The sequence below is a fragment of the Mastigoproctus giganteus genome, chromosome 1 (genome assembly GCF_048544385.1).
Source record: "Mastigoproctus giganteus isolate SK-2022 chromosome 1, ASM4854438v1, whole genome shotgun sequence".
In the NCBI taxonomy this organism is placed as follows: Eukaryota; Metazoa; Arthropoda; class Arachnida; order Uropygi; family Thelyphonidae; genus Mastigoproctus; species Mastigoproctus giganteus.
The window spans coordinates 75,874,898-75,896,612 of NC_143575.1; the positions used below are offsets into that span (position 1 = coordinate 75,874,898).

Sequence of the window (21,715 nt, forward strand, 5' to 3'; positions counted from 1 at the left end):
GCTTAAAAAAATGAGAGATGATAAAAGGTATCAAAATAATACAGGCAGTTCTCGCTTTATGAGTTTTTTCCCCAAGTATCAAGTATCAACAAAATCAAAAATATCAACATTAATTGCAAAAATGAATGTTAAACATTCATAAATACCACATTCCAAACCACATGTGTAGCTATACAATACAATGTAATCCACTTTATGATATTAATCAGTTCCAGAAATACCATCATATTGTTAAAATATCGTAATGTGAACCCAATAACACATTGTTTTTTTGGTAATTCGTTTCAAGATCACGGAAGTTGAAAATTTCGCTGTATAACTAAGCTATTTATCTCTCTAAAAATGTCATTTTTGAGGTCACGAGCGTGACCTTAAGGCCATATAAAAGGTCATGAGCATGGTTTTTAAATTGTATTAGTTACCAATTCAAATCATAAAAATGCACTACACTTTCATCGTTATCAAATGTTCCGTTATAAGAATCAATTTTAAACACCTTTGTGATATTTTTCTAAAGCATATTTCTGGAGGTCACAACCATAAAACAATAAAACAAATTTGCACTTTCCGGTTTATTGGGCTTTTCTGTTACTGCAAGCGGGTAGTAAACTCGATCTTCTTGCATTTGCGAAAATACCGATAGCTGGAATTGTGTGGTTTTTACGTTATTATGGTGAAATGTGTTTCCCCTTTACTGAAATCTTCAATTGTATAAAAAACATAAATAAATTTTCTGAATCTTCTCTTCAAACCTTTTTTTTTAAGCTTCGTAAACTTGTTACTCCATGTGAATCGTGTTAGTTGCAATTTGTGTGTTCCATTAAAAAGTGCTTATGCATGCAATAGTGAAATTTATAATTAAAAGAGAAGATTATCTTAGAAACAAACGCCTCTTGAAACATTTCTGAAGAAGATGACTCTTTGTGCAACAAACCAACAAGTGATCAACGAGTGGGCATTTAGTTGATGATGATGAAGAATAAATATTCTTTAACATTTGTAAGTCGTAAATAATTTCTCTATTATTATAATTTGCTTGATTTTACAGGCTACGTTTTCATTTCTTTTGATAAATCAAATCATTGTTTAAACATAAACTAATTAGCTAACTAATTTCATTGTTGAGAACGTAACCCCTATTTTTAACCTTATATCTATGGGAAATAAATTCCCGCTTTACAAGTTTTCACTTTATGAGTGCGCACTAGGAACGAATTAACTCGTAAAGTTGAGAACTACCTGTACTGTTCAAATATGAGCACAAATGTTCTAGATTTGGCTGTAATTAATACAGTATTTGCTTATAGCTGTATTACATCTGTTTTTGAGAGACCAAAGCCTTTCAAAGGTTTTACATCTTTTTCATACCCAAGCCATTAAACAGGAATGTAATCTCACTATAACAAATACTATGAAACATAAAGAACTTTTTTCTTATTATACATGGTTAACTAAATAGCTAAACGTGAGTAAATTATCATTACAAACATAATAAAATAAAAGTAAGTTCGGAAATGGAATACAATTATTAGTTCTACCAATTGCATCTTAGAATTAAAAATAAGACAAATTGTTCCAGAAAAATAAGAAGTGGTATCCAAGCTACAAGAAAATATAGGACAAAAATATACAGGAAAAAGGATCGTAATGCAAATCAGCAAAACGAAAATAATAAAAATAAATAAATAAACATTTTTAAGCAACAGAGAAACACACTATTGTGCTAATCTAAATTACTATTATATTATTAGCATTAGTAGGGGCATATGATGCAAGAAAGCAAGCTTATGCAGCATCAGCTAAAAAAAAAAAAAAAAAAAAAAAAAGGTGATCTGATCGAGGTATATAAGGCCTTGAATGTTTTGAGTAGGCTCAATGCTGATGGGATACTTCCGCTTGCTCAGATTAAGAACCTGAGAGGGCATAGATTCAAATTGAGGAAAGACAGTTGTAGAATAGATGTGTGGAAGTTTGCCTTTAGCCAGGAGGTAGTTGATTGCTGGAACAGACTTCCATCTGTTGTTATGGAAGTTGATAGCTTAAATAAATTTAAGGCTGAACTAGAAAAACATTTGGAGTGGCTCGATAGGTGAAATGGGAAGGGGTTTTTTTTTTTTTTTTTTGGCTGATGCTGTATAAGCTTGCTTTCTTGCATCATAATACTAATACGAAATGCAAGAATAATTAAAACTGTTTGTTTAACAAAAAAGTAACTTTTATGTATATGTCAGTTTATTGTCTACAGCATTGCACATGATTTTTTTTTTTTTTCTGAAGCCACATTTCCTTAGTATATGGATAAAATAATCATAAACTGAAATTACAAACTGTATACATTCATGTAAAAGCAGCAACATTTCCAAATCATAATAAAAGCAAGGTTGACTTATAATATCCACACAGAGCAGTTATAATAACCCATAAACTTATTTGAATACTGATATAAATACCCTTACTTACCTAGTAATTATGGCTAACTGAGGAGGATCTATACAAGCTCCCATGAACAGCACAATGTTTTCATGCCTTATCATGCTTAGCTGGGCAACATCATCAAAGAACTGTTTCACCTCTTCCTGATACTGCCGGAATGTATAAATCAGTACTTCACCATGCCAACGGCCTCTTAAATGTTAACAGAAAAATAAAAATAATAATAAAATAAATAAATAAAAAAGCTTATTATATAAATAATATTAAAAATGTAAAGTTCAACTTCAAAACACTGATAAAAACATACTCTTCAAGTGGAATAAGCTATAAAAATTATACAGAAGTAAATTCACTTGTTGATTAGTTAGTCAACATTCATGCATGAGGGGTTCTTTAGGGAGAAGAATGTCAGAAGTTCATCAAAATCTAAAAGGGAACTAAATGATTTTATGATAACTAAGAGAAAAATCGAAGGGAAATTATTGAAGCTTCACCTAAAAAAGGTGTGTGAGGTGGATAGGATATATCCAATTATATTAAGGGAGGCAGCAAATGAGGTAAGCAAACCCTTAATCATAATTATGAGAGCACCTTTGGATTGGGGAGAGGTTCACTGGAGATGTGCAAATAAATCACCAATTCATAAAAGGTGACATGAGTAATTATAGACCTGTGAGTCTAAATTCTGTTTCAAGAAAATAATGGAGTCACTGGTTAAAGAAGTAATGCAGGACCATCTAGATAGGAATGCAATTATACTGCAGTCACAACATGAATTTGTTAAGGGGTGATCTTTTTTGACCAATTTTATTGGATACTATGATGCAGTAACAAAGGAACTGGATGCAAAAAATAATTTTGATATATACTTGGATTTTGGGAAGCTTCTGATACAATTGCACATAAAGGACCGCTGTACAAACTGAGCAGTGTGGCATTAAGGGCAAGGTACTGCTCTGGATGAAGGGATGGCTGAGTGAGAGAAGACAGAGAGTAGTTATTAATAGATGGAACACTGCTCTTCATGGACTAATGTTATTAGTGGGGTCCACCAGTGTTGAGAGCTGGGCCCATTGTTGTTTTCTATATTTATTAATCATATTGATGAAGGTATGTCTAAGTTTTCAGATGATACAAAGGTTGGCAGAGTGTTTCATGACAATAATGACATTATGCTATTGCAACATGAGCTAGAAAAATTAAGACAGATGGGCTGAGATGAGATATGGCAATTGAAGTTTAACCTTGACAAATGAAAAGTTCTGCATATGGGTAACAGTAACTCCAGAATAATGTACCAGCTGTGTACTCTCAGCATAGTGGAAAATGAAAAAGACCTGGGAGTGATTATGCAGTCAGATATGAAGTTCTCTGAGCACTGCAGACATGTTAATAGTACAACTCATGGAGTTTTGCCAATGATATATTTTGTCAATGGGAATTTTCCTAGAAAGGATAAGGAGATGATTATTCCATTGTATAAGGCAATGTTCAGGTCACAACTTGAGAGCTGCATTCAGGTCTGGAGGATTCATTTTGGGAAGAATGTAGATCTATTGGAACAGGTGCAGAAAAGGGCAATGAGATTACTGAAAGGAATAAAAGGGTGGTCCTACAAAGAAAGTCTTCAGTCCTGCAAACTGTAGTGTTGTCTGGAGACAAGACACATGCAAGGTGATCTTATTTGGGTATTTAAATATTTGAATGGATTGAGAGCTCAATATTGGTGGCATTCATGTACTTACTTGGACTACACATGTGAGAGGACATAAATTCAAATATTGAAGGATGGTTGCAAGATAGATGTTCAGTAGATTGCCTTTGGCCAGCAGGTGATTGATTTTTAGAACAAACTTTCATCTGTTGCTGTGGGCTAGACAAGTTATTGGAGGGGAAGTACAGGATATGGGAAGATTTTTTTTTTTTTTTTTGGCTGATGTTTTATTAGGTTGCTTTCTTGCATCATTTGCAACTACAGTCAGTTCTGCTATAACAAAGTACATGTGTTCCTAGAAATCTCTGAGTTATGGTTTTATGCATTAAAAACAACAGGGCTTATGGGAAAAATAGGGAAGAGGCAGAGCACTCAAAAAAAATTTTCAGTCTTGTAAGTAAAATACTAAAAAAAGTTAGAAACCCAATAAAATTGCTAACACAGGTTTAAACATCTTAAATTTCTAATAAATAAATAAATATTACAGTAAATACAGCACTTTACCTTGACAAGATATGAAGTTTTCACAATTTTTTTTTTTTTTTTTTGGATTGTGAAATTTAAAACAGTAAATAAGATAAGCAATCAACAACGACAAACACAGGACACAAATTTCCCAAATGAGACAAGTTTACGAAGCTTAAAAAATAGGAATGAAGAGAATATTCTGGAAATTTATTTGTGTTTTATTTGATTGAAGATTCTGTGGAAGGGGAAACACATTTCATCATAAAAACGTAAAAACCCACAGAATTCCAGCTATCAGTATAATCACAAATGCAGTAAGATTGAGTTTACTGCCCACTTATAATTAGATTGCACTAACAGAAAAGCCCAATAAACCGAGAACTGCAAATTGTTTTTATTGTTTTAAGGTAGTGACCTCCAGAAATGTGCTCCTCTGCTCACGCTATCATCATCATCAGCCATTTTCAATCCAATGCAGGATGAAGGCTTCTCCAGCTCCTGTTTTGTGCAATGGCCATCCATTTACTGCCCACGAACTCGTGAATTTCATCTGTTCATCTCTGTTGTTGTCCTTCGGGTTTTCTTTTATCTCCTCTTGGGTACCATTCTGTTAGTCCATCTGTCATTATGTCTTTGAGTTATGTGTCCCACCCAAGACCATATCTATCACGCCTCACAAAATGTCTGTTCGAACAGAAAAATAGGAGCTCCTGAAAACATGAGTCAACCTACAATATCACCTGTTGTCTTGTGAATACAGTGAATAGCAACAATGTGTCTTCTCCAACCAATACAACTATAGTAAATGGGAAATATAGCTCTCACACATTTGGCATTTTTTGAGCTTCATAAACTTGTACATACGGTCAGTCCTCATGTAACACGTGTTTACACTACACAAATTTGATCGTACACGATTTATAAATAGGGGAATGATATCATATATAACACAAACCGAATTTGCTTATGCACAATTCGCCTTTGTGTTTACAAAAAATGGCAGTTAAACATGGAAGCACATTTCTGGAGTCACTACCATAAAACAAAAACAATTTCCAGTTGGTTTCTGTTATAAACTGGTAGTAAACTATCTAATTGCATTTGCGATAATACCGATAGCTGGAATTGTGTGGGTTTTTACATTATTGTGGTGAAATGTGTTTCGTAAATTGTGAGCTAGTGAGGTGTTAATAGTGTGTCTCTGCCTTTACGATGTTGTTTATTCAGTTGCTACACATGCACAGCTTTGTTTATATCTATCAAGCGTGCCTCCTCATTTTGTAATTGTGCTTTATTCCCTAAAAATTCGTAAAATACTTAAAAGGTGTGAAAAGGAAAATCCTGGTGAAGACACTACAGATTCAGAGAGAAAAAAAAAAGCAATATCGATAGACAGAGGTGGAGTGGGTCAAAAATTCTTACCCAGGAAAATTTGTAGTGGCCTCATACTAGCATTTATGGCCAAAATTATACCTGCCTCCATTGTCTTCTGGCCTCCTGGGGTTTCCCCGGTAAGGCTTATGGTCAGTCCACCTCTATTGATAGAGAAAAAATATGAAATTGTGAAACGCTTTGAGCGAAATGAAAGGACATGTGATACTGCATGTGCTCCAGGCCTAAATGAGGCAATGCCAAAAATTAGAAAGAATGCAGAGAAAATAAAAACAACTTTCATAGCAGGAACAACTCAAAGGGTAACAAAATCCATTAGATCACAACACAAAGAATTGGAAGAGATGGAACGGCTGTCATCTGTTTGGATAGAAGATCAAACAAAGAACAAGTGCTTACGATAGAAGCAAAAGCATTAGAAATGTTTTATTACATAATAGTCATAATAAAATACATAAGTATTTTATTATGACTATTATACATAAGTATAATAGTATAATAAAAGTATAATAAAATACATAAGTATTTTATTACGATTATTTATTGTGTTTGGTAATGTTTTGGTTACAAATGTGTGTTTAATCTTGGGTGGTCGGCACCTAATGCTATTTTCCCACATAGGGCCTGTTATTTATATGCACAAGGGTTTCTAGGAACACAACTATCGTGCTATATGAGGACTAACTGTATTGCTGCACAGGTCGCTACATTCAGCTCGATGCTGGGTTTTGCATTCATATGGTATCACTTGCAGATGAAATCGTGCATGAGCCAACACGAAAATCGCATCACACTTGCATTTTTCCCTAATATATCAGTCATGTTGGAGCAAATTTGTATTACGAAAATGCACGTTATAGTAGAACTGACTGTACTAATACTGATACTAATAAATATTCATTTATTGCATATTACAGCAAGCTCTTCATAGCACATTACTAGTTGCAGATAATTTAGTACATAAGAAATTAAATAATGAATACACATTATATATAGCAATATACAGAAAACAATAAATACAAATTAATATTCATGTATTAATAAAATACGACAGTTGCAATACAGTACATTAGGCACTGGGCCTGCTAATTACTTGGATGAAGGAGGTTGCTGTTTGTATTTCTTTTATCTAGTTGGAAATTTGATTCCTGTGTGCATGAGAGTTAACAAATCTTTGGCATTCAATGTTGTGAAGATTTGAGACGAATGTGCACATTCAAAAACATTCTGTCCATTTTTCTTGAGGCTGGAAAGGTTAGTGTTGAATTGTTGCTGGTTTCTTTTAATTTTTTTCTTTTGGGAGATGCAGTTATTAATCTAGCTATATTTGTTAAATAGTTTGCAGAAGTAATCAACTTTGCAAGAAACAGGACCTGATGATCTATTACAGAGGCTTCATGTTTGTCAAAAGCTGTTGCCTGGATATTGTATGGAGAAAACCAAGTTTGCCATTGAGCCATCTTAGAACCTAACACTCTAGGGCAAGGAATTTCTTGACAGTTAATATTCTTTCCTAAACTAAAATTTTCTAAACTAAGTTTTATTATGGCAAAGATTTTTTATGTATATTTTATACAGCTCTATATTTTGTATATTTTTTTTTAGTTTGATTTCTTACCCTTCGTGTTATTAATTTTTAAAATTGTATTCCAAATTTCATTTGTTGAAGAATTCTGTATTTATTGTTTTATACTTTGTTTTTTTTGTACTCTTACATTTTATACGTTGTTGTTATTTGGTTTTTAGGAGCATTAGCAACTTAGGCCATATTGCTCCGGTGCGGTGGTCATTCCCTGACCTTTCCGCATGCTCCGTATTTGGTGGTGACGGGCTCGAACCCCGGTCTAATCAAGAAGCGTGTGCTACGCACTGCTGCTCCTTCCCACCTGGCTACGGAGGCACCTACATTTTATACGGGACTCAATCATGTTTAGTATGAAATTAGTAAAAGAAGAAATCCACAGTATTAAATTCTTACCGATATATGTCACCATGACGTCCATGCCGTAATCTTTCCTTGAATTCTAAATCTCCAAAAGGAATACACCATTCTCCTAATGTTTCCTTAGCATCAGCACATTGTGTCCTGCAACGTTTCAAAATTTAGTAATACTGAAATAAATTCTAGTATGCGTGAGGATATTAATTTCTTTTAATAATTAAAATTTTGATATCTTTAATGAAGTCACATCTAAGCCTAATAACCATCACTGCATTTGTACAGTTAAAAATACTTTGTAAGAAATAAAAGTTGGTGAATTGACTGCATTGAGTCCTTCACTTGCTACACTACCTGCAATGCTGTTGAAACTGAACCAAACCAATGTCAAGATCTGGTAGTAGAAATGAAGTGCGTATTCAATTAACATTTAATCAAGTTGCAAAAAAAGTTGCAACTTTTAGATGCATTGTATTCTATCAAATAGGAAGACAATGGTTTATTAAATGAATACAGTAACATTCTTTTAAGATTTATAAGATTATAATACTACACCAGTTATATATGCTACATATAACCACTGTTGCTGGTAGTGCAACATAACCAGTAGTAATACACAGATCGATTTCAACTGAATATTTATCTTCCATCTTAAAGTTCTGTTCTGAACTACAGAGCAGCTGAAATAATGATATAATAATCTCTATTGTATTTGGAAAAATTAAATAACTTAAAAAAGATTAAAAATATATCTGTTAATCTAGCTTTTATGCCCTAAACTGCAGAACAAATAAAACTTTTGTCCATTTATAATGTGAAACATATTCACTTCTACAAGATAACCATTTACTATACACTTCTTATATAGACTGAAACTGGTTTAAATATATATATAAAAATCATTGTTTCAATACTGAAGCTAAAACTATTTTAAAAACTTTTTTGTTTATTTAAAATATTATATTAATGGACAAAAATATAATGTAGGTAATATTTTATTCCAAGCTACGGTTTCAAAAGTATGTTAATATATACAGATGAACCTCCCAAATCCAATAATCCATTATCTGGCACCATGGCCTGACATAGTCGAGTGGCCAAGAACAAGAGTGCAGTAGTGGATCTTAGTTCAAGCCAGTGACTGCTATATACAATTAATTATTGCATTCGTGATTTATCGTAAACTCCTCTGACCCGGTGATTGTGCCAGAGTATAAACAAGAACACATATTTAGAAAAATGGGCAAATCCAGTAAAACACCAGAAATCTGTAAATGTTCTTCGATTGTTGTCCATTCACCAAATAGTACAAGAATTCGATGTATAGTGTAAATTTCACCTCAGAAAAAATGTTTTTAACACACTCCCACAACAAATTTATTAATTCATGAAATTATCTCATTCTGTTCCTAAACAAGATTATACAAGATTTCGTTGTACAAGATTTGTACATGAAGCATTAGACTGGGGTAATGATTCACTAAACATGTTTACTGTTTAGGGAATATTTTAGAACTTTCAGCCTTGTTGCTTATAAAAAACATTGCTAACAACCTTTCATCTGTTTTTATTCTCACATATGCCAACTAAAAGAAAATTAAGTAACACCAAAAAGTGTGCCCTTTAAAATGCATTACACAAGTCATTGTTATATTGGCAAAGACCCAGGATTAGGTCTTTGGTGAAGCAATTATGCGCAACTGTCCTTCCCATAAGATAATGGTGAGAGCACACTTGGAATACTGTATCTGCAGGTCTGGAGGTGACACCTAAAGAAACATGCAAAATGATAAAGAACTTGTTGAGAAGGTGCAAAGAAGGGTAAATGGATTGGTGAAGAGCACCAAGTATTATACCAGGAACTACTTAGAAGATTGGTCAAAGCTGGGAAACTATACACTTAAGATGAAATTGACTGAAGTAAGGCCCTGAAGGATCAGTAAAATGAACGAGGGAGGAATATACTAGCTGATAATAAAAACGGAGAAAAATCTACACAATCTTAGGGAGAAACAGTAGGCTAAAGCTTATGAAGTTTACCATTGGGCAGTGAGTTGTGGAATGCTGACATATAAACTGTCTGTATCAGTGGCTGAGGAAGATAATTTGACAAAATTCATAGAATAACTGGATGGGCACTTTTTAACAATGGAAATAATACGAGAATGTTTATTATTTTATATTTATTTTTTGATAGATGGAAAACAAGTTCATTTCCTTGCATTACCATTCCATCTTATTACCAACTTTTTGGCTTAATTTTATTTTTATTATATTGCACAATTTATACTACATATTTACTTTTTATTATGTCCATTACCTTTCTCTAGGGAAAAAAACTATACTTGTATAATGCTATGTATGATAACTTGCAATACAGAAATTTAAAAAAAAAAAATTATGGCTTTTATGGGTGGTATCATATTTAAAAAAAAATTTTTTAATATGATCACCCAAAATCAGGAAAATTAAGGCCTGGTAAGTACCAAGTACTGAGGTTGCCAGATTTCAGATTTCTGACTATAATGATAACATAATTCTCTTCAATCACTCAACTGCACAGATAATTGAAAAATTAAATACAGTGAAACTTCCTCAATAGCCGACCGGGCTAGCCCAGTGGGTAAAGTGCCTGCCAGGCAACCCAAAGGTCGTGGGTTCGAATCTCGCCTCGGGCTTGGATCAGAGAACTGCAAAAAACTTTGTGAGGTGCATTATGGCCACAGAAGCCGATGCGCCAACAACTAACAAAGAAAAAAAAAAAAAAACTTCAATATAATGTGGATGTCAGGTGACAACTTTTATACTCGCATTACAAGTGAAGTGTGTTATAGGCAAAAAATTGTAATATTTTTTCACAGTTCTTTTTAACATAAATACATTTTACTTAGTAAAAACTTATTTAATATTACAAGGTGCGACAATAAAGTTTCAAGAATAATTCACTTAAAAATTTTATTTTGAAAATTATACAGATATGAGGTCATCACTTTCAAAGTAGTCCCCTTCAGACTGTACACACACATTCCAGCGTAGAATCCACTGATTGTAACATTTCTGGTACTCACTTTCTGGTATCTGTTTTAATACCGCATTACATTACTCTGAATTTCAGAAACTGACTGAAAATACGTTCGTTTCATGACTCCTTTTAGTCGAGGAAATAAAAAGAAGTCACAAGGAGACAAATCAGGCAAATACGAAGGGTGCTGCAATGTTGCAAAATCCAAGACAAAGCAATTTCAGGCCGAACCCAGTTGACTCGTTTGCGAAGCCTTTCCAAAACTTGAAGGTAAAATTGTCAATTGACAGTTTCATTAGGTGGAACAAACTCTTTGTGGATGATTCCTTTTCAATCAAAAAAGCAAATTAACATGGTTTCCACTTTTGACTTTGACATTCTCACTTTTTTGGGTCTTGGCAAGGAAGCCTTTTTTTTTGCCTTTTTGTTTCAAGGTCATAAGCAAATACCCAGCTTTTATCCCCTGTAATCACGCGAGAAAGCAAATCTGGAACACCTTCAATGCTTTTCAACTGAGAATGTCGCAACCGAATTTCTTTCTGCTCATGAAAGAGGTTTTCAGTACAGCTTTGCACACACTTTCCTCATCAACAAATTTTCAGTCAAAATTAATCTAACACTTTCTCAATTAATGTTTAGTTTTTTGGCAATCATTCTTGTGGTTAACCACCTATTGCTTCAAGCAAAATCATGCACACGAACAATGTTTTCATCATGTCGAGTCGTGGAAGGATGCCTTAAAGCTCAGCATCTTTGACGAATTCACGTCCTTCTCGAAACTGTTTTGCCCAATTGAAAATGCATCGTTTTGACATGGTATCATTTCCATAAACTCTGGTCAACTTTTCATAAATATCCATTGATGATTCGCCACTTTCACCAAAAATTTTATCACAACTTGCTCTAAATTGCATTCCATTTTTAACATAACACGGAAGTGAAACACGTCTTTACGTGAACCAATTTGTATGACTGAAATGAATGACGTTTACCCTTTTGCATGCAGGTAGAGGGGGGGGAATTCAGGCTACACAGTGAGAGGACATGACGGTTTACAGTGTGGCCACTTTGACGGAAACAAAATTATTCTCGAAGCTTTATTGTCACACCTCATAAATATTAAATTTATTAATTAAAGTATTTACTTAGTAAATAAATACTTTATTTACTAATGTTTTTTGAGTATACGTACTAAAACACCAAAAGTTACATCATTCCCTTTACATTCTACTAATACACAATACTGCTATGGACTAACATTTTGCACATCTGTCCTGAAAGAGTCATATACAATTTAGTTTGCTAGAACTGATGATAACAGCATTTTTTCAGTATATAATTCTTAATAGTGGTCGGATGCAATAAATGAAGTTCACTATCACTCTGACATTCTAACCACACCATCACCTCATTAATGTTTTCAAGCACTTTTGTTCATTTCCTTACACAAGTTATCCCATTATCTTCTGTGCCACTCCCTATGTCACTGGCCTTCTGTTTGTTAATTGACTTTTCACTGTTCACAGAGGCTGCAATTTCTTCCTCACTCAGGTCTGTCTATCCAAGCAGCCAGGTCATTTGCTGCACGAGTGCCACCAAGCAGTCGTTACTTCTTGTTCTGAAAATGCTGCTAATTCAAGGTTATTATTATTAATCTCTTCTTTTCCAATACATTTTTTTCCAGCAGTTTTTAATTATTTTGAGCTTACTTTCTCCCAGCTAATCCAATATTGTCTTTCAGTGTTAATGTTTTCAGAAATTCTAGAACTTAAAAATTTCTGAGTTCACAAACACCAACAAGTAGCGCACAATGATAGTAGGCTTTGAAGGCTTGAAAAATGCCTTGATCCATGTGTTGAATTAGTGCAGTTGTGTTTTTTTGGCAGAAATGCAACTCTGATCTTTCAATTTCAGGATATCAGCTGAAGGATGAGCTGGGCAATGATCCAATGGTAACAGAGTCTTTTTCTTTAAGTTTTTTGGAAAGCAAGTGGCATCTCACTAATGGTACAAACTCACTTTCAAACCATGAAGCAAAAATATCACTTGTCACCAAAGCATTTTCCTGTGATTTTTATAAATCACATGTAGAGATTTCAGACTGATGTGCTTAAAACACTGGGGACTTCAACTTTCGCTGATGCACAGTGGCTTTAGCTTGTGATTTCCAGTCTTGTTTGCACACAGTAATTCTCTCCTTGTTAGTTTTTATGCTCAACTTTGTTGGGTGCCTTTTTAATATCCAGTGCCTTGTTGGGGAGAAGTTATAGTACAGCACTATTTCATCACAGTTCTATAGTGTTCATCTGTGAATTCGCCATCTTGAAACACATTATGCAGAAATTCGGGAAACACTTCTGCTGCTGCAATGTCGCCAAATGCAAATTTTGTCTAAAAGACTAACTTGGGATATACCAGGATGAGCCTTCCATCTCCAAAGCCACTCTTCAGATGCTTTAAATGTGTCATCATCTCCACCAAGTAACTTATGAAGTGCCTATGCTTTCAAAATTACCTCATTTATCGGAATTCATTCACTACTACACTTCTGTAGAAACCATTTATACAAGCATTGGTCCACATCACCATTTTCACAAATTCTAGTTTTCTTTCTTTTTTTTTTTTGGAGTCTACTTCAGTTTCTATGGAGTCTATGAATGAACACAATTTTTCTTCCTCTTTCATCCAACCATGGATTGTTCCTTCTAGAATTCCACACCATCAAAATATACTGCATTTTGTTTCCCCACTCAACTCTTTTGATAATCTTTTTAACTTTCCTTCAACTGTATAATTTTTTCTTTTGGTGGCCATTACTTCAGCCCTACTGCTTTACTAATTTTGTCATGTATTTATTTCTGATGCCCTAGAATTTACCGTGTTTTGAGAAAACCAACTGTCCAGCCTATCATGGTGTTGAAGTGAAGTCATGTGATTTCTCCATAAATCCTTGTCAGTTCACTTATATTTTTGTTTAGTTTAGCCGTTATCAGTTTATGCTGTCCTAAGTGTAACTTCTAGTCAAAGAAAGGATGTCATGGGCCATTGTTTACAAAAATTTACTTTGTAACTAACATAACACACTTGATGAACAGTAGCTGTATTCTCCTCCAGAGGTAGCTATTTGTAATTAGTGCTTCACTGATATACTCTTTTATTGCATGTCTAGCTGAGGAGAGAAACTGAGTGTCTAAAGTAATTAGTCTCTTACGTCTTGTTGTTTACAAAAATTACTCTGCAACTGAAACTCAATATATCAAAGTGAATATACAGCCAATTTTGAGCTAATATCTCCTTTTGGAAATACAATAGTAGGATGTACAGTAGATACGAGTATATACAGCAGGGCTGTAGTGGGGGTATATGCGGGTATACGTCATATACCCACTGGATTTTTTTTTTTTTTTTTTAGGTGAATAGTGTATACCTTCTGGTTTTTGAAAGACTTGAAAAAACAAATATTATTAAAACACTTAATGAAAATTTAAAAAAAAATTTATTATAATTTGATTCTTAAGCAGTACTTATAGTTTTATTATTTTTTAATATATATGCCATATATATACATACTGCTTTTCATAACATTCATAGAGTATACCGTCTACTTTTCATAACATTCATAGAATATACCTTCTGCTAATTTTACAACTACAGCATCGATATACAGTATTCGCCTTTTCCAGTTTCCAATACGAAACTACTACTTCTTTGAACACACTACTCTTTTTTTTTTTGTAATTTGTTTTGGGGAACATGATCATACACACAGTATATCTGAAACTGCGGTATGTAGAGATGCATTATATCAAGGTTGCATGTATTAAAAATCAAAACATATATTACTATGAAAGATTTAAAAGAATATTAAATACTATACCATAAATGAATATCAAATACTATACACTAAATGAAACTGATAACACAGCCAACCAGAAAAACAGATCCACTCTTACACAAAGGATGAATCTTCTGTGTGAGAAGTTGGCACTCTGCAGACATCTCTGGGTGGCCTCTGACTACTAGCTGTGTTCAGCCTCATCAAGTAATAAACAATGATAACTGAGCAGATGAAAATTTATTTATGCATGCATACGACAATAGATATGTATAATACTAACCGTGCATTATCATCTGCAGGATCACAGTCACCAATTCCAGATTCTGAATCATCTAGAAAATCTGTGGGGGGGAAATAAATATTTGTTAAGATAATTTATAGAAGAAAAAACATGATTTGCATTAATTAGTATGCCTAATGCTTACAATACAGCCTGCAAACAATGATAATTTTTTTTAACTGATTGAGTTTAAACTACATTTGAAGCCACTTTTCCCCCCCTCAATATTCTGCATTCATTATTTCACAAGGAAAATCTCCATTGAGTTAGAGGGGCATTCTATATAATCACTACTTTAAATTTTGTTTGAAAAGAAAGTTCTGCCTCATAAGCAATGAACTGCTTAATATTACGAAAAGAACAAACCTGCAGTTTTCTGAAATTTTCCCTCTTTTCCTTAAGAATTCAAAATACATGAAAGGGATAAGCAGGTAAAGTAGCAATAACCCATATGCAATGCACTTTCCTATAAATAAACATATTAAAAATATACAGAACCTTCACCATGGAAAAGGGACACCTAACTAACTCTTTTATTTTTTATTGTACAACTGAAATTAAATGCTACAATAACACAAAGCAAAACAGTTATGTTACTTATTTATGGTGGCTAGGGTCAACTCCTGGTTACAATCCTTCCTATCCTAAATTTGGAATGGTGGCCTTGCAAGGAAACTCATCTAGTAGGACTTAACCAGGATGACTATGCTGTTGATTATCTAGATAGTTGCTTAAGCCCAAAGATATCTTGTTGCTAATGTTCTACTTTACAGAGCCCAGTACTGGCTGCTACCAAATATGAAATTCTGCCACCTGAAGCAGAATTTAAGTTGCGTGGCTTTGTCGCCATAAAGTTCACAGCAATAAAAAAGTCGACATTTTAAGAAATAAAAGTAGACTAAATTTTCAGAGTACATGAACTGTAACAAATTTATAATAATCATTCAAATAAAATAAACTTAAAAGAAATACATATTTTATTTATCTAAATGTATAGGCAGAGCACCTGCCTAGAGGGGCATCTTATTCAAGGTCTTTAAACTTGCATATTTGAAAACACCATAACCCTCCCAGGAAATGGCAAATTTTATTTGCAGTTCATCCCACTGAAAGCAATATTTACTATACCAACTTGTGTGTGTGTGTGTGTGTGTGTGTGTGTGTGTGTGTGTGTGTGTGTGTGTGTGTGTGTGTGTGTGTGTGTGTGTGTGTGTGTGTGTGTGTGTGTGTGTGTAGAACTTGTTATAGTGTCTATCCTACTATTGTAGCCATTTTCAGTTTCATAAGATAAACAATGTTTTAAAATATTTTTAGATTTTAACAAGTTGGTGTTACAGGGACTTTTTCCCACAAAAACATCTAATTTTTGTTTCACAGTTTTTTTCTTAAAATCAGGGCTGACTTCAAGAACAATCAAGCAGTGCAGCAAAATTTAGGGGGTGCAAAATGCCCTGAAAATTCACTGATTTGCTGTAAATCTCAAGTCTATTATAATAAATAACATTATATTGCAAAATGTGGTTAATTTATTTATTTCATAAATAATACATTTGATTCTATCTTACAGGGGCTCTCCGTAGCCCAGTGGTCAGGATCGGGAGTGCAGTAGCACACGCTCTTTGAGTAGACCGGGGTTCAAGCCCCCAACTGCTAAATATGGTCGATCTGCCAACCTGCACTGGACCAGCGTGGCAGATTATGGTCCATTTCCCTCACCACTGAATTGTTGAGAAGGCTTCCATCCTCCAGTGGGTTGATAATGGCTGCAGTTTTACAGGGGCTCTCATACATTGTTTCTTTTTTAAAATAAAAATAAAGTATTTTTCAGTTAATAGTAAAAATAATACATAAACTTAATTGGAAGTTGGAGAGGGTGCACCAAAAAATCTTGTGCAGGGCGCTGATAGACCTGGGCCCGGTTCTGCTTAAAATACCTATTCATCGAAACAATTTTTAATGAAAAAACCAGCAAACAAACAAATAAACTTAATTTGTATATTTTTGTTTTGATACTTCCAAAGTCCAAGAAGTTATTAAACAGGTAAATCCATTTTTAACTAAGAGTGAACTCTTCTTAGAGAATGCTACTGTACATTTCGATTTCCTTCTCATATTTCTACCAATATCAAACTAAAAGTATTTACGTGAATAGAGATAAATACTGCTAATCAAGGCAAGATTTTTAGAAAAGAATATTATTTTTATTAACAGGTACAGGGCTGAGTTTATTTTCTGTATTACAATAACCAACACCAACTCAATGGCATCATGTATAGGGTGACCTGATTTTCAGGGATGGAATCTGGGACAAAAATTCTGAAGATGAAAAATTAGGATAAAATGCACTAAAAAGAAAAAAAAAAAAATATTGGTACTTTTGTGGAAACTACCTATAAATGCTAGAGGAATGCAATTTTTGCCTCCCTACCTCTTCTAAGGCATCTAACCTTAGTAATACTAATATTATTTCATATAATAGTGCACAAAAACATCTATAAAAGTTTCTTTGTTTTTGGTTTAAGTGCAATTATCAATCAATTAACTATAGGAACACAAAAATCCTAAACCAGATACTATGAATGTTTCATATAAAAAAAAAAAAAAAAAAAAAGTAAAGTGCAGGCATTATCAACCCACTGCAGGATGGAAGGCCCCTCAACAATTCATGCTGAAGGAAATGGACCATAATCTGCCATGCTGGTCCAGTGCAGGTTGGCAGATCGACCGTATTCAGCAGTCAGGGGCTTGAATCCCGGACTACTCAGAGCGTGTGCTACTGCACTCAAGCTCCTGCCCACTCGGCTACGGAGGCCTGTTTCACATAGGAAAAAACATTTAACTACAAAAACACAAAGATCAAAACACCATATAATTCTATTCATGATTATTGGTTGTGTTTTCACTAGGTCCTGTTTATTTTAAATTTTTTGCTTTATAACAAAGTTATATTCCAAGCATAGTCAATCTGTTATAAGTTGCTACTTGCTTGTTATTTGTTATTTAGGAGCATTAGCAACTAAGGCCATATTGCTCAGGGATATGCGGTGATCATTCCCTGACCTTTCCGCATCCTCCGTATTTGGTGGTGATGGGCTTGAACTTGCTACTTGCAAAATTGCTTCTGATGTACAAATTTCTATTAGATTTTGCTCTTCTTTATTTTCAAATAAAACCTTTCCACATTTGCATGATGCAAAGAAATTAAAGGGGAAAAAATATTGATATAGCTTCACGGCTTCCTGAGCATTGCCCTATTTGATCACATTTTTTTTAAAATAACAATACCCATTTTTCTTAGTAACAAAAAAAATCGGTAAGAAATACATGGCAGCTTATTTTAATTCTTTGTATCTACAATCAGTGAGTTAACATGGCAACCCAGAAATCTCTCAGGAACAAAAAAATAATAATAATAATAATACTGCTACATGTCCTATTCATGTAGTGAGTGACAGCATTTGCCAATTTGTGTCCAGGCACTGAGATGGCTTGATATGGTCCTGCTACAATGGCAGTTTTTCAGAGGCAAAACTATTAGGTATATAGTTTGTGTGGAAGCCCAAAGATTCAGGGAAGCCCAAGGTAGAATTGCCATATTTTAAAAATCTCTGATCCAGAAATGATTGAGAAAAGGGGGTAGTGAAAACAACTCTAAAATTTTCTCACATAAAATAGACATTTTTAGATTACTTTTGATGATTGTACAATAAAAAAAGCCACTAATCTTAAATTCATATTTTAAAGTACACGATTAAAGTAACATTTTTTCAGCTGATAAATTGAACTGGAACATAAGATGTACCCATGTTTTAGAAAGCAAATTTTGGGAACTATATTTTATTGCATATATTTGAAATATAGATTCACAAATACTTACTAAACAAAGTAGTAGTAGTAGTAGTAATAATGGCAAATGATGCAAGAAAGCAAGCTTATATAGAATCAGCCAAAAAAAAAATTTTTAAAAACTTACACAGTTCATCCATCCATGCCTTCTAAGTATTTATCTAGTGGTTCCTTGAATTTATTCAACCCATCCACTTCCACAACAACAGATAGAAGCCTGTTCCAACAATTAACCACCCACTGATTGAAGGGCAAACTTCTGTCCATCTATCCTGCAACCATCCTTAACTTGAATTTATGCCCCTTCAGTGTGTAGTCTCAGCAAGTGGAAGACTGCCATTAACATTCAGCTTACTCAATCCACTCAAGAGTTTAAACACCTCAATCAGATCACCCTGCACATGTCTAGCCTCGAGATGCTGCAATTTCCAGAACTGAAATTGAACCTTTCTAGGTAAGAGCACCTTTTTTTCCCTTCACCAGTCTGGTTGCCTTTCTCTACCCATTCCAGCAGATCTACATCCTTCCTAAAGTGAGGCCTCCATACCTGTATACAGTATTCAAGATATTGCCTAACCATGGCCTTATATAAAGGGATTACCACCTCCTTATCCTTGCTAGCAAAGTTTCTGAATATCATTGACAAAACCCTGAGCCGTCCTGACAGCATGTCTGCACTGCTCAGAGAATTTCATATCTCTTGCACAATTACCCCTAGGTCTTTTTCATTCTCCACTACCCTAAGTGTAGTACCACACAGTCATAACTTACTCTGGGGTTACTGCTACCCATAAGCAGTACCTTGCATTTGTCAATGTTAAACTTCAACTGCCAATTCTCAGCCCATCAACCCAATTTTCCTAGATCTTGTTGTGAAGTACTTCACCCTGATAACTGTGATTAATCACCCTGTCAACATATGTATCATCTGCAAACTTAGGCATTTAGCCTGATATGCCTTAATCAATATCATTGATAAATATTGAAAACGACACTGAGCCCAGCTGAACCCTGGGGTTCCCCACATTAGTCCAAAAAGATCAGTGCCCATTGATAACTACTGTCTTCTTCCACATAACCATCCCTTTATCCATAGCAGTAACTTACTCTTAATGCCACATTCCTTTCAGTTATCACAAAATGATTTAGCCTTTTCTGGTTCTTCACATTAAAATTCTACTACTAGGTCATCATAATGATCTAATCTAGACTTTAACATTAAGTATCAGAGAGTAAAGATAAAATATTTTAATACCACACAATTATCTTAGAATTCCACAACAGCAGCCTATCAGAGTGAAAAGCTAACTTTGATATAAATAAAATTACATAGGTGTTGGCTATATTGCTGTTGTCGGTTTTTAGGAGCATCAGCAAGTTAGTCCATGTTGCTCTGCTGTGTATTATGCCTGTACAATTGTATGTATGCTAATGGGCCAATCTGCATGTTGTGTGGGCTGAAAAGCCACGAATAATCCACCAGGAAAAAACCTATTCCTTCAACCTGAGACTGAACAGCCACAGCCTTGACAGAAGAGGACTTTAGAAATTCCTCCATTCAAATCCAAACCTCTCCAAATGAGTGACAAGTGGTGAAACCACTATAGTGATAGCTGTTGGTAGCACATTAAAGATGAATAACAATATACAGTACTTCTTTGTCTTAGAAAGTGATGTTCATTTATAGTGGAACATGCTATTAATAACAACAGTCTCTCAAAATGAGAAAAAAAAAAATGTTATTTGAAAAGTCATATTTTCAAAGACTAATTTCTTATGTCTTTTCTTTTGCAAACTTTAGTTCACCATTAGCCTATCTATTCCATTAAAAACAGACAAGTCTGATGACCAACTGATTTTAACAAAAAAAGATAAGCAAAAAGCTTTTAGGAAAGCTTTCTCGTATGATGGCAGAGTGAAACATTTTAACATTAATATAAAAAATAAGCTTCATAAAACATGAAAAAAAAAAAAAAAAAAAAACAGTAGTGAAAGAAGTGGAAATGTTATAAAATTGATAATTTTATAACATTTATAAATTTAAAAATTTTTTTATACATTATTTGGTGGTAATTTTGAGGTTGATTTTTCACTTCAGAAAAACATTTATGTCAATTTCAGCAAATGTCACATGCATAATAAAGATACCATTTAAACTACAATTTAGTACACTTCCATAGACTGTTTGCAGTGTCATCATATCATCACCACCAACAAGCACAAATCAAATGCTTTTTTTTTTTTTTTTTTGTTTGAAACATTTGGAGACAGTTGTATATTCCACACATCAGTTCTTACTAATCTGTGGCATATTCCAAACAGTATTCAATTACACAGTTCAGAATTGTGTTATTACTATAATATCACAGTCTTGCAATATTACTATAATATTATAATTTCAAAGCTGAGAGAGGCTAACTTTATGCTAATTTTAAAGTAGGCCAGTAGGGAAAATATCATATTCTAGTAATTTATTATAGCATTAAAATTTTCAATATTTAAAGATCAATTGTGCATATTTACGGCTGCAATTATATGTCAGCTGAAATCCCTAATAGCTGTTGCTGAAAATATTTTCTTTGAACTGTCTGCAGAAAATTTAAAAATGTCTTAATTACTGCACAATTAACAAAAAAAAAAAAAAAAAAAATCATAATTAAGTTAACCCTAATGATATGCATGTGCTGACTGGCATATGTCACGATGAGATATTCACAGTAATTTTGCGTTACTGCTGCCCACTTTCCACCAATCAGTAAAACCACTGGCTTTGATATCAATTT

The 21,715-nt window shown here is 33.8% G+C and overlaps 1 protein-coding gene across 2 annotated transcripts in view; it reads right to left on the reverse strand.

Moving 5' to 3' along the window:
• LOC150090900 (uncharacterized) overlaps positions 1–21,715 on the reverse strand; it is a 220,303-nt gene that overhangs the window by 32,032 nt on the left and 166,556 nt on the right. For both annotated transcript variants that reach the window (XM_090380589.1, XM_090380588.1), the window contains exons 5-7: positions 15,087–15,147; positions 7,986–8,093; positions 2,461–2,625 (exon numbers count right to left, since the gene is read on the reverse strand). In XM_090380589.1, coding sequence (XP_090236715.1) covers positions 2,461–2,625; positions 7,986–8,093; positions 15,087–15,147 — 334 coding nt within the window. The remainder of the gene's footprint in view (positions 1–2,460; positions 2,626–7,985; positions 8,094–15,086; positions 15,148–21,715) is intronic.